The sequence below is a fragment of the Aspergillus neoniger genome (genome assembly GCF_003184625.1).
Source record: "Aspergillus neoniger CBS 115656 unplaced genomic scaffold BO87scaffold_17, whole genome shotgun sequence".
Classification (NCBI taxonomy): Eukaryota; Fungi; Ascomycota; class Eurotiomycetes; order Eurotiales; family Aspergillaceae; genus Aspergillus; species Aspergillus neoniger.
This window is the reverse complement of record NW_020291145.1, coordinates 217,186-233,632: the sequence shown is the minus strand read 5'-3', so window position 1 is coordinate 233,632 and position 16,447 is coordinate 217,186. Positions and strand designations below refer to the sequence as shown.

Sequence of the window (16,447 nt, the reverse complement as noted above, 5' to 3'; positions counted from 1 at the left end):
GTCTCTTGGCTGAATGAGGGACCAGCTTGCCTGAAAGATAGAACTCATGCTAACCACACCAATAACGCGTTGTCCTTACCTCATTCCGTCTCAATAAGAGGCGCCTCCACACGACCCATATCTTGCAGCAGATCGACTACAGTTCTAAAATCAACATACTCAGTATGCTCGCGAACTTTCAATGTCCTACTTCCTGGTTCTGCCGTAATATCCTTGACCTGATAAGCTAATATGATAGGATCATTCCACTCAAAATGATCAGACCTACAAGCACTGGCCGGCACCCTTATTCTCTCTTCCATGAAATGCACTTCCTCTTCAGGATCATTACTATAACCCATATTAGCCCTTTCCTCGGGCCACTGACGCCACACGCTATCCATAGTTCCCCCCGTAGCGACCTTAATACCGGTGATGATATAAAGAGGCCTGGGCGCAGGGTTACGATGAATGTCTCTGAGGGCTTCCCTAACTCTTGGCTCTGTAGCTTTTGACCGAATACTCTCGAGTACGGACTCATTATTGACGGTTGTTACCTTGAGAGACTTGCAGAAGCAGTCGAGACTGACGGCGTCGCCGCGTCCATAAATCCCAGGATATTGGGCGTTACTAACACCCCTGGTGAGAAGGCGCTCTGTATTGTCCATGTTTGGATACTCGAACTCGGTGATGTTGAAGGCAATGTTCGGGTCATGCGTCGAGATGATTTTGTGTTCATTGCATGGATCTTTGGGATCCAGGATGATGTTGAGCAATTTTAGGGGTCCGTTTGGCTCGATGTCTAACGTTGGGACTGGAAGCCATGTGTCATCCCAGAGGGGAGTATCGAGCACGGCATCTTCGTTCATGGTTCGGACTTCAATGGGGATGAAGCGATGAGGAAATAACTGACAGGTCCGATACTGTACTTTGTGATTGGGATTATGGATATGTTTTTGAGGCCCCCGCGGCAGGTATGGCCTTCATATAGGAATAGCCATGGAGAATGATTTAAACAGTTCAAAGGAAGCCCCCGGCAATCTAGCTGAGCCATACATGTATAGGATACGTCGGAGCTACCGAAAGAACGCGATGTGTGCTGGCTAAGATAGGAAATATCCGGTAAGACCGGTTGGTTGGAATGTCAGGCTCTACTACTTAGTGACCAGGTGACATCCGTCACTGCTTTCTCCGGTGAGTTCGCGTGTCTCGTATCGTCGTCTCTAGGGCTAAAGTGCTAGGGTGTACTCGATGATAGCACAGATGGCATATTTTCTTCACAAGAGCCTTGCGAAGAAGAAAAAGTTGGTCTGAAAAGGAAGTGTTCTATGGATGTCCACGCTTTATGCGGTTGTCTCACTGGCATGTGTGGCTTTAGCACATTGCAGTGGAAAGAATGTCTTGTTAAAAGCCGACTTCATTGTGCGTTTCGGCCTGCTGTTGGGTTGGGCAAGAATAAAGCACTGTCATACTATTTCAAGTCATGGGCTATAAGCAAATTCTGTGTTGCAATTCGTGCAGGAAACAGATAGCCTGTCGGGAAGAAGTCATTTTTTTTTCGATAACTCAAGAATCCACAAAGTGGAACAACATAATATGTTATCAAGTCAGTCAGCAGCACATCGATGCTAGTGAGTGCTTTCATGGCAAAGTTGTTGAGTGTCTGTTTAACCTCGGTAATGACTATTTATAGTATAGTGATTTTTGATTATTTGATCGCGATTGGATAGGCCGACCGGCGGATGATACCTCCCGCCGCCTTATCACCAGTTCCAACACCAAACACAATCTTGATTTCAGTACATGAATAGAGAAAAACCTCGCAAAACTGTCAATGTTACCCTAGAATTGCCCATCTCCCAATCAGGGCATATTTCTCCATGCCGTAATCGGTCCCATTAGCCTGACTGTTTAGCCAGTTCCCTTGAACAAATCCTTCGACCCCTCTTCCCATTAATCAAACCAAATGTTTGAACTCCACATCATTAAACAGGGGAGACTGGTTGGGGTCCCAACGGATAGCAGATGAATTGAACCCTATACCCTGGTACCAGCGCAGAACCTCCTCTGAGTCCTCTGCTCAACAGCATTGCATCAAATCTTTCTAGCCATGAATCATTCGTAAACCCCTGTTCCCTGTACGGGTGATTCCGCAGAATAATCCCATTGGCCCGCATTGGGGAGGGATATTGTCCCTTCCATTCCCAACCACTCTCTGCTACCACTGTCATACCACGACTCATCACTGTCCTAACGTTGGTCAACTTGTCAGTAGCGGGAATTGACGCCATGCCTCGGGCTTAACGCTGGGCTTTTGGCTCAACGGTCTGCTCGTACGGCTGTCTGTCCCTCCCATATATAGTAGAGAGTGCGCAGCTTCCGTCATAAACATTCCCAAGTACATAGCCCCATACGGTCCAAAGCCAGCCAGTTACAATGCCAGGCGAGACCAATATACCCCCTCCTCGAGACAGACATGTCTCAAAAGTTCACATTGCCGATACACCCATTACCCTCCGGAACTGGCACCAACATGTCAACTGGCTGAACGTGACCATGATCGTCCTGATCCCACTCTACGGCTGCATCCAAGCCATCTGGACCCCTCTACGACTCAAAACAGCCATCTGGGCAGTAGCCTACTACTTCTTTACAGCCTTAGGCGTCACAGCAGGTCCGTCCCATCGCCACATCTCAACCCCCATCCCAAATCCTCCCTCCTAACCCACCATATCGAACAGGATACCACCGCCTCTGGGCCCACAGATCCTATACAGCAACTCTCCCGCTCCGCATCACCCTGGCCCTCGCCGCCGGGGGCTCCGTCCAAGGCTCCGCGCGTTGGTGGGCACGTCTGCACCGCTCGCACCACCGGTACACAGACACAGAACGAGACCCCTACTCTGTACACAAGGGGATCTTCTACGCGCACTTCGGCTGGATGATACTGAAGCAGAACCCGAAGCGGTTCGGCCGGACCGACATCTCGGACCTAAACGCCGACCCCGTGATCGTCTGGCAGCACCGACACTTCCTGAAGATCGTTATCCTCATGGGCCTTGTCGTTCCGATGCTGGTTGCAGGCATCTGGGGCGATTGGTGGGGTGGGTTTGTGTACGCGGGCATCCTACGCATCTTCTTCGTGCAGCAGGCCACATTCTGCGTGAACTCCCTGGCCCATTGGCTGGGTGAGCAGCCGTTTGATGATCGTAATTCACCCCGTGATCATGTCGTCACGGCGTTGGCCACGATGGGTGAGGGATATCATAATTTCCATCATGAGTTTCCGTCTGATTATCGCAATGCGATTCGGTGGTTTCAGTATGATCCGACTAAGTGGGCTATTTGGTGCTGGGGACAGGTTGGATTGGCCCGTGATTTGAAGATGTTTCGTGAGAATGAGATTGAGAAGGGGAGGGTGCAGCAGTTGCAGAAGAAGGTCGATAGGAGACGGGCTGGGTTGGACTGGGGGACCCCGTTGAGTGAGTTACCGGTTATGGAGTGGGAGGAGTTTGTGGAGAGGGCGAAGAGCAGGGCGTTAATCGTTGTTGCTGGGGTTGTGCACGATGTTGAAGACTTTGTGAAGGAACACCCTGGTGGGAAGGCAATGATTCAGGCTGGTGTTAGGAAGGATGCGACCGCTATGTTCAATGGGGGTGTGTACTATCATTCGAATGCGGCGCATAATCTGCTGTCGATGATGAGGGTGGCGGTTATAAGGGGCGGGTGTGAGGTGGAAGCTTGGAAGAGGCCGCAGAAGGAGGTGTAGGGCATTTCTATGTATGATGGTTTTGTTGTTTTGACTTGATGGACTTGTATGGTAGGGTTTGTCCCGATTAGGAAACTCGGAGGTCGATGGAAGTCCTTATCATAATCGCCTCTCAATTTTGCGCCTCATTTTTCCCGGCTGTATCTCCGTAAACATAACCTGTTCAATTCCACGTGCAATGCGACCGATAGACATTCGGCCATCGCAACCTTCCTGACCAAAAGTCCAGAAGCCGCGGCATGACGGCATCGCAACCCAACGATAGCCATCACATACATCCGCGGAAGCCGAAAGTCTAACCCTTCACTTGGTAATTCTTCCCCACCTGAAGATAAAGACAATTTAAGATTGATAAGCATTGCTACAAAGTATCATCATCATTGCCCAGGTTGAATGAGGTACCCCGTAAAATCCGACAAAAAATTGCCATTGAACCCCCGGAGCAACCGGGTGTTGACCTAGAGCTTCGTATCCACATGTTGAGCTCATTGCAACCCTCCATCGATGATTGCTCAATGGGGCTTCGAGGTCTCCACCATGAATTGATGGTGACATCATGAAGAATGTGTTCCCCTTGCTTAACCTACAGTATAATATCGGATCCCTGGGGACCTCGCAGACGAAGACATTATTAGATTCCTGCAAGGTAAATCAATTCTATATTTTAATACACCAATCAGAACCTCCATACACCATGGGCTACGATTTCACCGTCTTCAAAGGATCCAAAGATGGATCCATCCAGAAAGCCACCACCCACCGCGACGACCTCCAACGCGACCAAGTCCTCGTCCGCCTCACCCACTCCGGCGTCTGCTTCACCGATGTGCACTACCAACACGCAGACATGGCCCTAGGCCACGAAGGTGCCGGCGTCGTCGAAGAAATCGGCCCTGAAGTCCACGGACTGCGCAAAGGCGATCGCGTCGGCTGGGGCTACCAACATGACTGCTGCGGTCGGTGCGCCCAGTGCCTAACTGGTTGGGAGACAATGTGCCCGGAGCGACAGATGTACGGAAGTGCGAATCTCGACCAGGGGTCATTTGCCACGCATGCTGTGTGGCGCGAGTCGTTCTTGTTCAAGATCCCTGATGGAATTTCCAACGAGGACTCCGCGCCGCTGATGTGTGGTGGCTCGACGGTGTGGAATGCATTGCATGTGGGTGGCGTTAAGCCGACCTCACGGGTTGGTATTGTTGGCATTGGTGGGCTGGGACACTTGGCAATTCAGTTTGCGGCGAAGATGGGCTGCGATGTGGTTGTCTTCTCTGGTAGTGATAATAAGAGAGAAGAGGCACTGAAGCTGGGTGCGAAGGAGTTCTATGCCACCAAGGGCGCGAAGGAGCTTAAGATTGGGAAGCCATTGAAAAATTTGATTGTTAGCACGAGTAGCCAGCCGGACTGGAAGCTCTACGTTAATGTCCTTGCTCCTGGAGCGGTTATTTCGCCGTTGTCGGTGGATAACGAGGACTTCAAGTTCCCGTATATGGGCCTTTTGGAGAACGGATTGCGTGTGCAAGGCTCTATTGTTGCGGCCAGGCAGGTGCATAGGGATATGCTTGATTTTGCGGCACTTCATGGTGTGAAGCCTATCTTGATGAAGTATCCTCTGAGCGTGGATGGCGTGAACGATGCCATAAAAACACTGGAGGGCGGAAAGATGAGATACCGTGGGGTTCTGGTTGTGGAGTAGATCCTCACCGAAGGATGTGTTGGTGTTGGCGTGGGGGGTAGTGGTCACTGTATTCGAAATGGCGTCTATTTGGAGTCTATTGGGTATCTATAATAACTTCTATGGAAACATGATTCCAGGATTTGTCGAATTATATTCGATTTCATGAACATTGGCAGTCTCCCGAGTTCGAAATCAGAGCCACGTTCACCGCAGCAAACCTGGAAGGGTCAGCATGCTCATGATAAGTCTTGGTGAGCGATAAGGTTTTGATGCTATTGAGGGGAAATAAGAAAGATAACAACTCACGCAGTAGCCGCGGCAAAGATCTCAACCCGTCGAGCCCTGACCATCAATCCCAGTGCCAAGGAAAAGGCGATGTTATACAGCATGATGGTGACCATCCTGATAGCGGTATTCTTTATGAAGTATAATACTATCATTGACGATGCAGGCAGCACCGCGGCTATAATGACACTGAAGAAGTGGGTGCACGCCTTGATCTTCTTGTCACTATACTGCCAAGCGCCATTTTCATTGCTCTGTATCAATAAGTAATTAGCTCTCTGATGGAAGATATTACCCAACAAGAGTCCTTACTTCATATTTCTCACCCCAGCGCTTATGAAACCAAGGAACGACTCGATTGAAGATCAGTCGAGTCAGATTATCGACACCTTCATGTCTACTAAACAGGGCGATCATGTCACCATCGTTCCGTTCGTGGTAGACGTCCATCTCGGCAGCTGTTTCGAAGAACATATTTCCCCCTTCAGGCCGGTCAAGCCACTCTCGAAGCACGCTCAAGTCACATTTATCCGGTGTGCTGAGGCGCATGAGCTCCCGCTGTTGAATGATAACATGGTCTATTCAGTCAGATTGGGGTTCTTCCAAGTACCACAAATGGGTGGTGAAAACTAACTAAACTTGTCCATCAAATCCCGCGCTTCTTGAAATTTCGACCACTGCGTAGGATTTCCCTCTTTTAGGTCCCGTACGGAGAAGGGATACAGCTGCTTCTTCTCGTCCTGTGAGTCCTTATCATCCTGAATGAGAAAGTCGAGATCCTCTTCGAGGTTCGCTATCTCTGCTTGGTAATAGAGAATACTTTTAATGTTAAGCTTTGTGAAACGGCGGAAAATCGCTAGGCCCGGGTCGGCTTCTATGAACGCGGCGAGTTTGTCGTATCCTTCGACGGGACGGAGGTTAGCGGTCGACATTGTTCTTGCTTATTATGTTTTCTCATATGTAGCTGTCTCATCATTTTTGATTCAATATCAATTTGAAGCGGACTCAGAATAATGTCTACTTATACGAATTTGATCATCTTGGAAGGCCTCGACCTTCTCAATCTAGTGTACAGATATGTACGAGCCCCCATGTCCCGTGTGGCTGTGTCTCGTCTACCCCTCATCCCACAGCCTTCAGGAAGCCTTAGAATTTGACTAGAAGCTAGTTCTATGCAGAGTGCAAAGGGAAGGCAAACTCGCAAATAACACCATCTCCTCGGGTAATATCTGGCTTCCGTGACTAGGCTTTTCACGTAACATACGAGGCTTTCTGCCTCCCTTTTGGGCTATCCTTGCAATCATATGGTACATAGTCATGTTGTTATCTAGGTACCGTCCGGTGAGCACGGCATATGACGTGACGCCTCTTCCCTTGGTATGCTGATGACACCCGCAGCCCTTTAGCAATCTCAATAAGGCTAAATGAGAGCGACAGCCTGATATGCTCCAGCAAAGCAATATTTGAGTTTCGTCCCTGTAATACGTTGTGATTCATGTGTTCTGATGTGCGCACTAGAAGTGTGGTAGAAAGTTGCATTTACGGACCCCGCATGAGTGACTTGTTCTTCTATGACTGGGTCATTCACATGATAGCCGGTCTTACGTTGACAAGCCATTTAACGCATAGGGCAGCCCTGCAGGCTGGCCAGCACACTCTCTACTATTAAGCTCTGGAATACGTAGGTAGCAACACTGCCAGGTAGAAAAGTTTGATTTCGAACCAATCAGCCCGTCCCTGTGTTCTCCAACATATTGTATGAGATAGAGCCAGTCTTTTATCCCAGAAAATGTACATACAGTAAACGCCAGCAAGTAAAAACAGATCCATTCTATGGGTACATTAGTGTAGTCGCTATGTCTGTTTCAAATTATCGAGTCGTGTGGCAACCATAGGATCCACAGAGGAAAGATCGATAGCCCGACATGAAGTAGTGCCGAGGATAACATCAAAACTGGTACCTTTAACGACGTAGAATTCGGCACAATATGGCGTTTCGAAGCCAACGATAATCCATGTTGCCAGCACTTTCCCGAGGGGCGTCAATTCCCCGCGAGTGGTAAGTTGGGTTGGCGGGCCATCATACGGGTCCATGCGGACATTCATTCTTTCGAAGACATTGTGGTCCATGAAATTAGCTTCTGTTTCAAAGTCCACGACCATGCGTCGCCTCAATTGCTTGTCAAAAGTGAATAGGAGAATGTCGTAGATAAAATCACATTTCAAAAGACCCTCCTGATCATCGTGCTTCCTTGGATTAGTAGCAGGCACGGTCTGATTAGCACCCGTTAGTCTCTCACACAATTCGGTGTGCCGGAAGCCCTCGCGAAATTCATGCGACACCTCCTTCTTAGCTGGCTCATCCAAAGGCATTTGAGAGTGTTTGACGTCCGCTATACCCCAATATTCAGGCGAAAGTGGGTGCTTTTCTGACGGGTAATAATCCCGAGGCGAAGGTAGAGAGGGTTTCTGCTGCCTGTGCGTTTGGTTGAACCAGAAGGGAAAGAGAAACAAGTGTTTGGTTCCCTTCAACGCGATCCGGAGGGCCTACTTCGCACTTTAGCACCAAGTAAATTTCATATGAAGCCAGAGAGCATACATGGCTTTTTATAGTTCCACTTTGATTGTGGCCATGGCCCATGGCTTTTTTGTAGTTTTTGTCATTTTTTCTCGATTTGCCACGCTCGCGTGGTGCCGTCGGTCTCGGGGCTGAAAGCCGGTCAATTCCTTGTCTGTGTTGCATGTTGCGGAGATTGCAATGCAGAACGACGGTTAACAGAGCAGCACTTACATGGGTATGTTCCGGGCATGGCGATGTCTGTCATGATGGAATTTTAAGTCTATACAGAGGTTGGCTAAGAATCTGGAGCCATTACGGGCGGTCGCGCTTGCGATTGCCCGGGTGCGCCGGCAGTTATCAACCCTGGGCCTCGCAAGGAGGGCGGGGGTTGATATGCGGTTAAGTCACGAAGGGCTGGAAATGAGAACAAGTTTAGCTTGTGGCACAGGCACAACCGCTCTCTCCCTCGCGCCTGACCTTATGTGATAATAGGTCCAAGAGTTTACTGGCTGGTCGGGTAATCCTGGCCTTTTTGGAATACGAAATGGAAGCACTGGAAATCATGCCGTGTCTGCAGCTCAGCCCACCGAAGAACATCGCTCTTATTCTGACAATGTGCCTTGTCCAATCACTTTCATAATATGCGCTGCGGCTTTGCCCTCTTCTCCTTTGCATGAGCAGAACTAAAGGATTGCCTTCCCTGCAATAGCGCATTAGCGTGGGACCAACCTCTTGTAAGGTAGCCTTCAGCCGATCGTCAGACGCCCCAGAGTTGCATTTGCTCTGTCCAAAGTACATAAAGAGCCCAATCTGCTCAAGGCTACTCGATTCTTTGAACAGGGCTTGACAGTCCCTGGACCCCAGAAATTTCATCTTGCGCCACCTTCCAACACTCCCCCGTGGCGAGGCAGTGATGTATACCTGCTTTCAATACCCATCTGAGTGCCTTTCCATCACTGGTTTGTATGACTTTCATTGACCCCAACTACCTCTCGTGATCGACTCTCCTGATTGCTAGTTCCCTGACTCAATCCGAGAAGCCTCCGAGAATTTTCTTTTTACCAGCGGTGAGTAGCGCTGACTGTGCGGGACATCAGCCGGCACTTGACGGCCTGAACACCCGTCCGGCGAATGGCATAGCTTAGAGGCTCGACTATTTATGCAGGTGCCACCTGATATGTCTCATTTTGTCGTCGTGCAGCGGGTTGATGTGAGGGGATTGGATCATCCAATGCTAAGTACGACCGATCGTCCCGGAAGGACAAATCAAGTCCGTGTCAATCTCCCCGCTCCAATCCTTCGCCCAGAGTCCTTCGCTGTTGGAGGAGCACGCAGCAGCCCCCATTCCCAGTCATTCTGCGTAAGGGTGATCTCATACATGTGACAGGTTGTTATCGAGTTTCAGACAGCAGTTATTCATATCCAACAGATTCAACAGCTCAAATGCATACAGATGTAGCCTATTTGCCGCCTCTGCGTCATCCTCACAAACCTGGCGATAATCCCGGCACAATTAGTCTTGCAAGTAGCACGCTTCACAAGTCCGCCTTGTCGCCAATCCAAGCCCATTCTGTTATCTACCCTGGGAATCCTGCTTTTTCTGCTGTTCACGCAACTGTTGGTTCTTCTTCGCCAAAGCTTCCTCTTTCTCGCGCTTCTTTTTCTCCTGGGCTGCCTTATCATCTAGAACAGTGTTCAGTTTGCATCACTTCTTCGTTGGCTAAAAATATAAAACGATAGACTCACTTGCACTCTGCGATGCTAGCTGGGTTACAGCAACTGGGAGGGCATTCTCATCGCTGGACCGTCCAACATTGCACTGAGTCCCTAAAATCGCATCATACTGGGTATCCAAGCGCGCTTCATCGTCGTTCATGGAAACGTAGAAATTTTGTCTTGACAGTTTTGTTTCACTCTTCTTCCAAATACTCAACCGGACTACATCGCGCACTGTGTATGAAACACCATCTGAATCGTAAACTGTTTTGGGTATCTCATTGCGCTGCAATTGGATCTCTCCCAGCTCCTGGAGCCCTCTTTGCGTGAGGATATTGACGTTCAATTGCTCAGAGACAGCAGCCTTGAGGCGGACGGTTTTCTCGTCTGGCCTGAGGCAGCGAATTTCTATGGTCTTGGGTCCTGTCTGAATAACGGTAACTGGTAAGCGCCTGAATTACGATGCAAATGGTAAAGGTAGGAAAAGAGGGTTCAGAAGCCCTGTGTAAGGTACCAAACGTACCATGGCTTCGCGTTGGGTGCACTTGCTTGCGCTGTTATGGCTCGGTCGGTTCACTCCAGAGGGAGCGTCAGCTTCAAGCTGCTGTCTGTGGATGACCTCACAACGAGAACGCTGCCAAGTTCATATAGACCAGGCGTTATCTGGACGACCCAAGAGCCGCAGCTTCGACGGACGGACTGACTGACTATCCACGCGCAACCCCTCGTAGGTGGGATGTGCAACTGCACCATCCATCATCAACCCGTACTCCGTAGATCGCATGCACTCCTAATCTCTTCTTCCTTTACCCCTACCCTTTGTTTGTTACGCGAGGCTGCATATCTCTCTCTTCCTCTTTCTCCCTCACATTCTCTATCGACCCAGCAGCGGAGCCCTTGCCATAGTATACATCCGGCTCGCGATAATTCGGCATGTCGTGCAGATTGGGCATAAACGAAGACCCGGCTGGGTATTCATGCCACTAGCAGAAACCGACCCCTCACGATCATTGGCGACGATATGTTTCCTTTGCATGAAAGGATCGTTGCCGATGGCAGTGCGGGGATGTGCGACCGGAAGGAAACGAACAATAGCTGCAGATATTCATACTATAAGCCGACACGGAAGTGCCACACGGACAAGAGGAAATAAGTACGTAGTTGAGGATGACATGTCCAGAGTAAGTAATAATATTTGAATGTGTCACCGCTTGCGACACACAGTGCTCCCACGTATCGTTAATCAAACAAATATCCCGCGAATCAACTACTGAAACACGCCCTTGCCTTATCCAATGCTCTCCCAACCATCCATGATTAATTCCCTTTCCACAAAAACGCCGCCCAAGGTAACTAACTAGGTTCAAGACAAATCATCAATGCGCCTCAATCGGACATGTACAACGTAGACAATCATAAGTTAGGATACACCCCGTCATTAAGAATATGTCGGTCATTGACTGGTTGGAACCTTGCTTTGTCCGTGCAAAGCTGGGTAGCACCTGCTCCAAAGTATATGTGTGATACAATATCCGCAGCTGCCCTTTCGGGTATCACAATCAGTCGTAAAGTACGTATAAGAATGCGTAGAGTCCCCCAATGGTGGGATGAGCTTGGTGCGCATCCACAATGGGTCAAAGTATCGTCATGCTCATACATGACATGGATCATCTTCACGAGTGGAACATCCGGATCGTCGTACGGCGTTCAAGGCCAGGTCCAGATTTGAGAATCTCCAATTTCTTGATGTCCTTCCTTCCCAAGATGGCATTATAGTTCTTCATATCCACAACCAGGAAGTCACTGGTAAATGTCTTTTCGCGTTGTGCAAAATGCCATGAGACGCCCTTCGCGATGCCAAACGGCTTGATTCTGTCCTTGCCGGTTTTGGTCTGCAATGGGACGAGTTCCTGATCGCAAGGCTCCATCTCCAATTCCAACTCCTGCTGTAACTCAATATCCATCAAATTGGCTGATGCTTGTGTATCCAGTGCCATCAATGCCGAAACCTTGGTTGCAGGGTTGCTGCCAACCATGAATACCTCCTCGCTATACTCGCTGTTCGTTGAAACTGGGGAGAGATTCACCTGGGAGATGCGGTCCAGAGACGTCGCTCGGGTATATTCATCATCACCAGGTAGTCTGAACTCGGTTTGCGGGTCTGATGGGGTTGTCTGATCGGTGCTAATTCCTGCGCTGGCTAGAGTGGATAGTCCAGGAGACACTGCTGCGCTTATCCTACTACTTGACGAAGCGGAATCGGAGTTGCGACCGTCAGTACTCCGGCTGGAACTCTCAAATCTGTATGAATCGGGGTTGTCGTACGTTGGGATGTCTGAGTGATTATTCTGGTCGTCCATTGCGGGACGATATCGCCGTACATCATGGTTTCGGTTCGACTCGTGAAGCTGTGGCCGTCGGTTCACCGTGGGCCCACGGCCGTTCATAGGCAGCCTTGCCTGGGACCCCACGACAACGAGCTTATGGTTGGTTTGCCGGTTGCTCATCTTTACTTTGTCTTCTGATCTTTGTTAGTGATCGAATATTCTTCGGGGGTGGAAAAGGGAGAGTATGCGCTTCGCGGACTGAAGCAAGCCGCGAGTTCGTGAGGGCTTACCGGCGTCACTGGAGCTGTCTGAAGCAGGAACCGTGGTCAGTCGTGAGAAGGTTCCATATAATTACTGTGATTCAACCGATACTCACGACCTTTAGGTAGAGATATAGCCAAAGGGTTTGTCATTATGGATGTGGAATGCAAGGCCGTTGACTTGACAGCCTACTCCGCGTCGCTCTCTCGATGACGTACCCAACCAGATAGCTCCAGACGATGAGGAGCAAGGGTGTGGGTGTCTTTCAACAAGAGCTACGGACCTGGATACCAGTCGCGATAGTGCTGCCAGCTGAAGAAAAGCATGGAGGTTCCGGGAGAAATGCCACCGCGAAGAGAGGCGGAGGAGGCAAGAAAGCTTTTTGGCAACACGTCTGAGCAATCTCCTGGGGCTTTTCTCTCACAGGAACGTTAATTGACAGTAGAAGGGTACTGTTAGTCATCAGTGCCTGGGTAGGCTTGATTGGGCACTCTAATTGTAGCCCATGTAGGAGGGGCCCTGGCCAGCTCACGAATGAGAATAAGGGTCGGTGTCAGGGAAAGGATGTGTTGCCAATGAAAAGGTAAAATGATCAGCTTCGCCGATGTAACCAGGGAAGCGGCACTTGACTGTAAGAGCCGCCGCTTGTATGCTCAACCCGAGTCCTCTGAGGCCATGCCAGTGAGCCCCGGGCTGGTGGCATCGGCGGGGAATGGAATGGGTTGTGGCTACTGTTTGATCCTTCGCCATGGTCACTTAAGAAAACCTCTACGTCATGATACCAGATAGCGTTCTTCACTACGGAGTAGTCAATGCCGCCGACAAATATGTGGGTCAACAGAGTGGTCTCCTCTATGGCTTGAGTTCTGACTTGGTGCGATAGTCGATTCTGTGCACAAGCATGAAGAGCAAGAATTCCCACCGGGTCGCAATGTGCATACATTAGCTCCCGAACTCCCGTCACAAAGACAATTGTTAGTGAACCTCTTTATTGTATTGCACTGCCTCTAATCACAGCCTCATACGGGCGGAGTCTTCCCTTGCCAAGCAGCTGCCAGGGTCTTTCTCTTCCCCTGCGATGATCATGAAGTTGTGCCGGGGGGCACTCTGCCGCCAAAGGCGGAGTCGAGGAGGGGGGCAAAGAGCCAAGGCTGTCCTGCGTTGTCACGAATTGCTTTTTCTTCCCTTTCCCCTCGCGAGTCCCAACCCATTCCTATTTGCTTCTGACCTCAACATTCTGACAAGGCTCTTGTTTTGCAGTGTTCCTGCTATCAGATTCGTCTTCCAGTCGTCGTGTATTGCTCTGGGTCTGGCAGCGGGTGCCCCGAACTCTGACATGGCATCTCACACTGATAGAGTTTGTGGGGCTTTTTACTTCAAACGTGCAATGCATGCCATGCCATGTTCTGGAATCATTCCCCCTCGGGGGATATCATATTTACTTTGTTTTGCAGCGTCACACAGCTGCTTTTTCTCCTTTGTGTCTACTAAGGAACAGGTACGCTAGGTGAGATAACAGCCATCTCTATCCGCCATAGGATGAAGCTAATCGGATGGGCGTAGGTTTTGACTTTGACCTTTGTGCTCATTGATCTCTACGCTATCTAACCTTTCTCGCCACTTCGACCGTGCAACATACACCAAGCTGTTATTATCTCTGTCAGGTGAGAGAGGCCCTCTGAACTGAGCTACATAGTACAACGAGCGCGATAAACGCAGTGAGAGTGAAAAATAGGAGCAGAGTATTCCGCCCTGTCTATGAAGGATCCGAGACGATGGAATGCAAGCCCAAGGGCTGTGACATCTCTGCAGCAGGTGGGTGGTTGCCTCAGCAGTTGAGTGTCAGTCACACGGGGGGAGAAGGGCACATGCACGCCACCGATTTCGGACATAGGCCCGGGTACGGGTTGGCCGTCACATCTGACAGACTTGCTGGCGGATAGTAGAGTTAATGATCTGCAGGTAGCTGACTCTGGTTCGGGAGAGAGCAGGACGGAGTACTCCGAAAGTACATCAATGAGCCAATTGTTCATAACAATAAAAATCACTTGCATTCAGCAGCACAAAGCCTTTGATTCTGTTTCGGTTTGGTCTGGTCCGTTAGGTCGTGGTCTGGTCTAATCTGTTTCAAGCGAGCTCGGATGCACTCAATTTGAATTAACACTTCCGATTCGCCAGAATATTGATTGACTGATTGGCTGATTGCATTGGTTCTGACTCGCCATATCGGGAATAGTTACTTTGGTTAGGGTTGACTGACTTAACATAGCTAGAATTTTTGATTAGTTATCTACAGTATCTACAGTGGGATTGGTCCATATTATAGCCCCGGGCCTACTTTAATCCGGCCTGCGGGCGTGCTGGACGCCTCTTCTGCCTGTGCCAACCTAGAAACCATAATGACAAAGAACGCCAAAAGAAGTCTGTGTATCTACTAAGACTTTTAGATCTGAAGAAAGGAGGAAACCAGCTATCTATATCTAGAAAATTTAGTTATCTCATACATATATTAATATCTGATTATCTATATCATACAATAGTCTAATTAGAACGGGTTTATTAATAATACAGTCAAGATCTGAAGATGAATTCTTATATGTCTTAATATACTAGAGCTGTACTTTTCTTGCCAGGTTGGGAAGAGAAGGATATCTTCTTAGTTTATTACCATTGTTGATTATGTTTCGAGTCCTCTTTCTCCAATATTTTTGATCCGAATCTCATGAAATCGGAATTACTCACATAACCAACAAAGTCTTGTCCTCTTATTTTGAGATTTGGTTCTAACTCCTCTAGCTGAGCCTTCGTCCTGGTGCGCCTGAAGCTCGCAGTTATTACTTCAGTGTTATGCTTCTCTGGCAATGCTTCGTTTTATAGACGAGTCCATTCCTTGAACATGTCGTTGGATTTTGCTAAGTGGGAGCTCCCTGGAGACAGCCCAAGCCAACAAGTGCCAGAAGTGCTACTCCTAGCTGCGGTTTTTCTCGGGCTTCTTTTAGTAAGCTATCGTCAACGCATGCGAACTAGGTATCAAACTAATGAATGACAGGCCGTGTATACCCACGCGTATGTCTTCGCAACACTGATCGCGACTCAAACACCCAATCCTATATTGAATTCATCACTCTCGCGCCAGGATTTTAGAGGTCTTTCAGTCTCCGTCTTCCATCGGCTGGCCAAGATCTATGTGATTTCTATATTCCCTATGAAGGACTTCAGTCCTCTGAAGTGCGGCTTGCTCAACTTAACAGTCGAATTGCTACTTTCGTACCTGAGAGTAGCCAATGTGCTCAAAATTCTGCGTCCACATTCAAAAACCCTTCCTTACTCACGTTGCATTCCAACGTGGTCAATGTGGTCGAAGACCTTCCCATCAATCTTACTGTATAGTACTGCCTCGAGTATATGCTTCTATCTGCCTACCTACTTGATTCAGTTGGCTTGTGCTTTAGATGAGCGGTTGGAGGTCTCAGAAACGGTGCAGTTTACCAGTCTTCTAGGAACTATCATGGTTCTTTACTTTGGAATGGTTGTTCCGACATATGCAATCTTTATTCGAGTCACTGCCTCTGCGCAAAGGGGTGAGTCGATGACTATCAGGGGCGCCTGGCAAGGGTTCTCGTGGTCATCTCGGGTACACTTTTTCAAATTACTTGGCGAGGTTCTATTCCTGGAAGCAGGTGTCACAGTCGTTATGGTTTTGTCTGTGTTCGCTTTGGGTCATCCTACTGTGCATGATGATGTTTTTCAGCTTTTTGTCAAATACTTTAGCTAGTCTAGTATCGTGAGGAGATATGGTATGCTATAGGGACCGAAATATCTAAATTGTTTCTTCCTATTGTGCTTATGACATATCTAAAGTAGATATCAATGTT

At 49.0% G+C, this 16,447-nt stretch overlaps 9 protein-coding genes across 9 annotated transcripts; 4 read left to right on the top strand and 5 right to left on the bottom strand.

The window, feature by feature from the left end:
* Positions 1–80: 80 nt before the first annotated feature.
* BO87DRAFT_416162 (uncharacterized protein) lies at positions 81–848 on the bottom strand (the record flags this gene model as incomplete). Its single annotated transcript, XM_025626731.1, has 2 exons — positions 81–226; positions 269–848. 2 exons carry the CDS (start codon positions 846–848, stop codon positions 81–83), a joined length of 726 nt encoding a protein of 241 aa, XP_025479437.1.
* A 1,553-nt stretch (positions 849–2,401) lies between these two features.
* BO87DRAFT_436524 (acyl-CoA desaturase) lies at positions 2,402–3,748 on the top strand (the record flags this gene model as incomplete). Its single annotated transcript, XM_025627821.1, has 2 exons — positions 2,402–2,653; positions 2,721–3,748. Exons 1-2 carry the CDS (start codon positions 2,416–2,418, stop codon positions 3,746–3,748), a joined length of 1,266 nt encoding a protein of 421 aa, XP_025479436.1. The 5' UTR covers positions 2,402–2,415.
* A 670-nt stretch (positions 3,749–4,418) lies between these two features.
* BO87DRAFT_359395 (NAD(P)-dependent alcohol dehydrogenase) lies at positions 4,419–5,441 on the top strand (the record flags this gene model as incomplete). The annotated part of the gene is made up of 1 exon (XM_025621513.1): positions 4,419–5,441. The coding sequence occupies exon 1, from the start codon at positions 4,443–4,445 to the stop codon at positions 5,439–5,441; it is 999 nt and encodes a 332-aa protein (XP_025479435.1). The 5' UTR covers positions 4,419–4,442.
* Positions 5,442–5,504: 63 nt separating this feature from the next.
* On the bottom strand, positions 5,505–6,677 carry BO87DRAFT_459282 (uncharacterized protein). The gene is made up of 4 exons (XM_025628950.1): positions 6,343–6,677; positions 6,021–6,286; positions 5,730–5,962; positions 5,505–5,641 (listed from the first exon to the last, which is right to left on the bottom strand). The coding sequence occupies exons 1-4, from the start codon at positions 6,638–6,640 to the stop codon at positions 5,584–5,586; spliced, it is 855 nt and encodes a 284-aa protein (XP_025479434.1). The 5' UTR covers positions 6,641–6,677; the 3' UTR covers positions 5,505–5,583.
* A 538-nt stretch (positions 6,678–7,215) lies between these two features.
* On the bottom strand, positions 7,216–8,521 carry BO87DRAFT_376795 (retropepsin-like aspartic protease; the record flags this gene model as incomplete). Its single annotated transcript, XM_025623393.1, has 3 exons — positions 7,216–8,255; positions 8,308–8,417; positions 8,500–8,521. 3 exons carry the CDS (start codon positions 8,516–8,518, stop codon positions 7,563–7,565), a joined length of 822 nt encoding a protein of 273 aa, XP_025479433.1. The 3' UTR covers positions 7,216–7,562.
* Positions 8,522–9,426: 905 nt separating this feature from the next.
* Positions 9,427–10,565, bottom strand: BO87DRAFT_59613 (uncharacterized protein). Its single transcript, XM_025629417.1, has 3 exons — positions 10,508–10,565; positions 10,015–10,411; positions 9,427–9,951 (listed from the first exon to the last, which is right to left on the bottom strand). Exons 1-3 carry the CDS (start codon positions 10,508–10,510, stop codon positions 9,842–9,844), a joined length of 510 nt encoding a protein of 169 aa, XP_025479432.1. The 5' UTR covers positions 10,511–10,565; the 3' UTR covers positions 9,427–9,841.
* Positions 10,566–11,158: 593 nt separating this feature from the next.
* On the bottom strand, positions 11,159–13,137 carry BO87DRAFT_459279 (retropepsin-like aspartic protease). The gene is made up of 3 exons (XM_025628949.1): positions 12,691–13,137; positions 12,602–12,619; positions 11,159–12,505 (listed from the first exon to the last, which is right to left on the bottom strand). Exons 1-3 carry the CDS (start codon positions 12,722–12,724, stop codon positions 11,658–11,660), a joined length of 900 nt encoding a protein of 299 aa, XP_025479431.1. The 5' UTR covers positions 12,725–13,137; the 3' UTR covers positions 11,159–11,657.
* Positions 13,138–13,486: 349 nt separating this feature from the next.
* BO87DRAFT_59496 (uncharacterized protein) lies at positions 13,487–14,170 on the top strand. The gene has a single exon (XM_025629416.1). It carries the CDS (start codon positions 13,651–13,653, stop codon positions 14,077–14,079), a length of 429 nt encoding a protein of 142 aa, XP_025479430.1. The 5' UTR covers positions 13,487–13,650; the 3' UTR covers positions 14,080–14,170.
* A 1,014-nt stretch (positions 14,171–15,184) lies between these two features.
* On the top strand, positions 15,185–16,347 carry BO87DRAFT_416157 (uncharacterized protein; the record flags this gene model as incomplete). Its single annotated transcript, XM_025626730.1, has 2 exons — positions 15,185–15,570; positions 15,622–16,347. Exons 1-2 carry the CDS (start codon positions 15,469–15,471, stop codon positions 16,345–16,347), a joined length of 828 nt encoding a protein of 275 aa, XP_025479429.1. The 5' UTR covers positions 15,185–15,468.
* Positions 16,348–16,447: the final 100 nt, after the last annotated feature.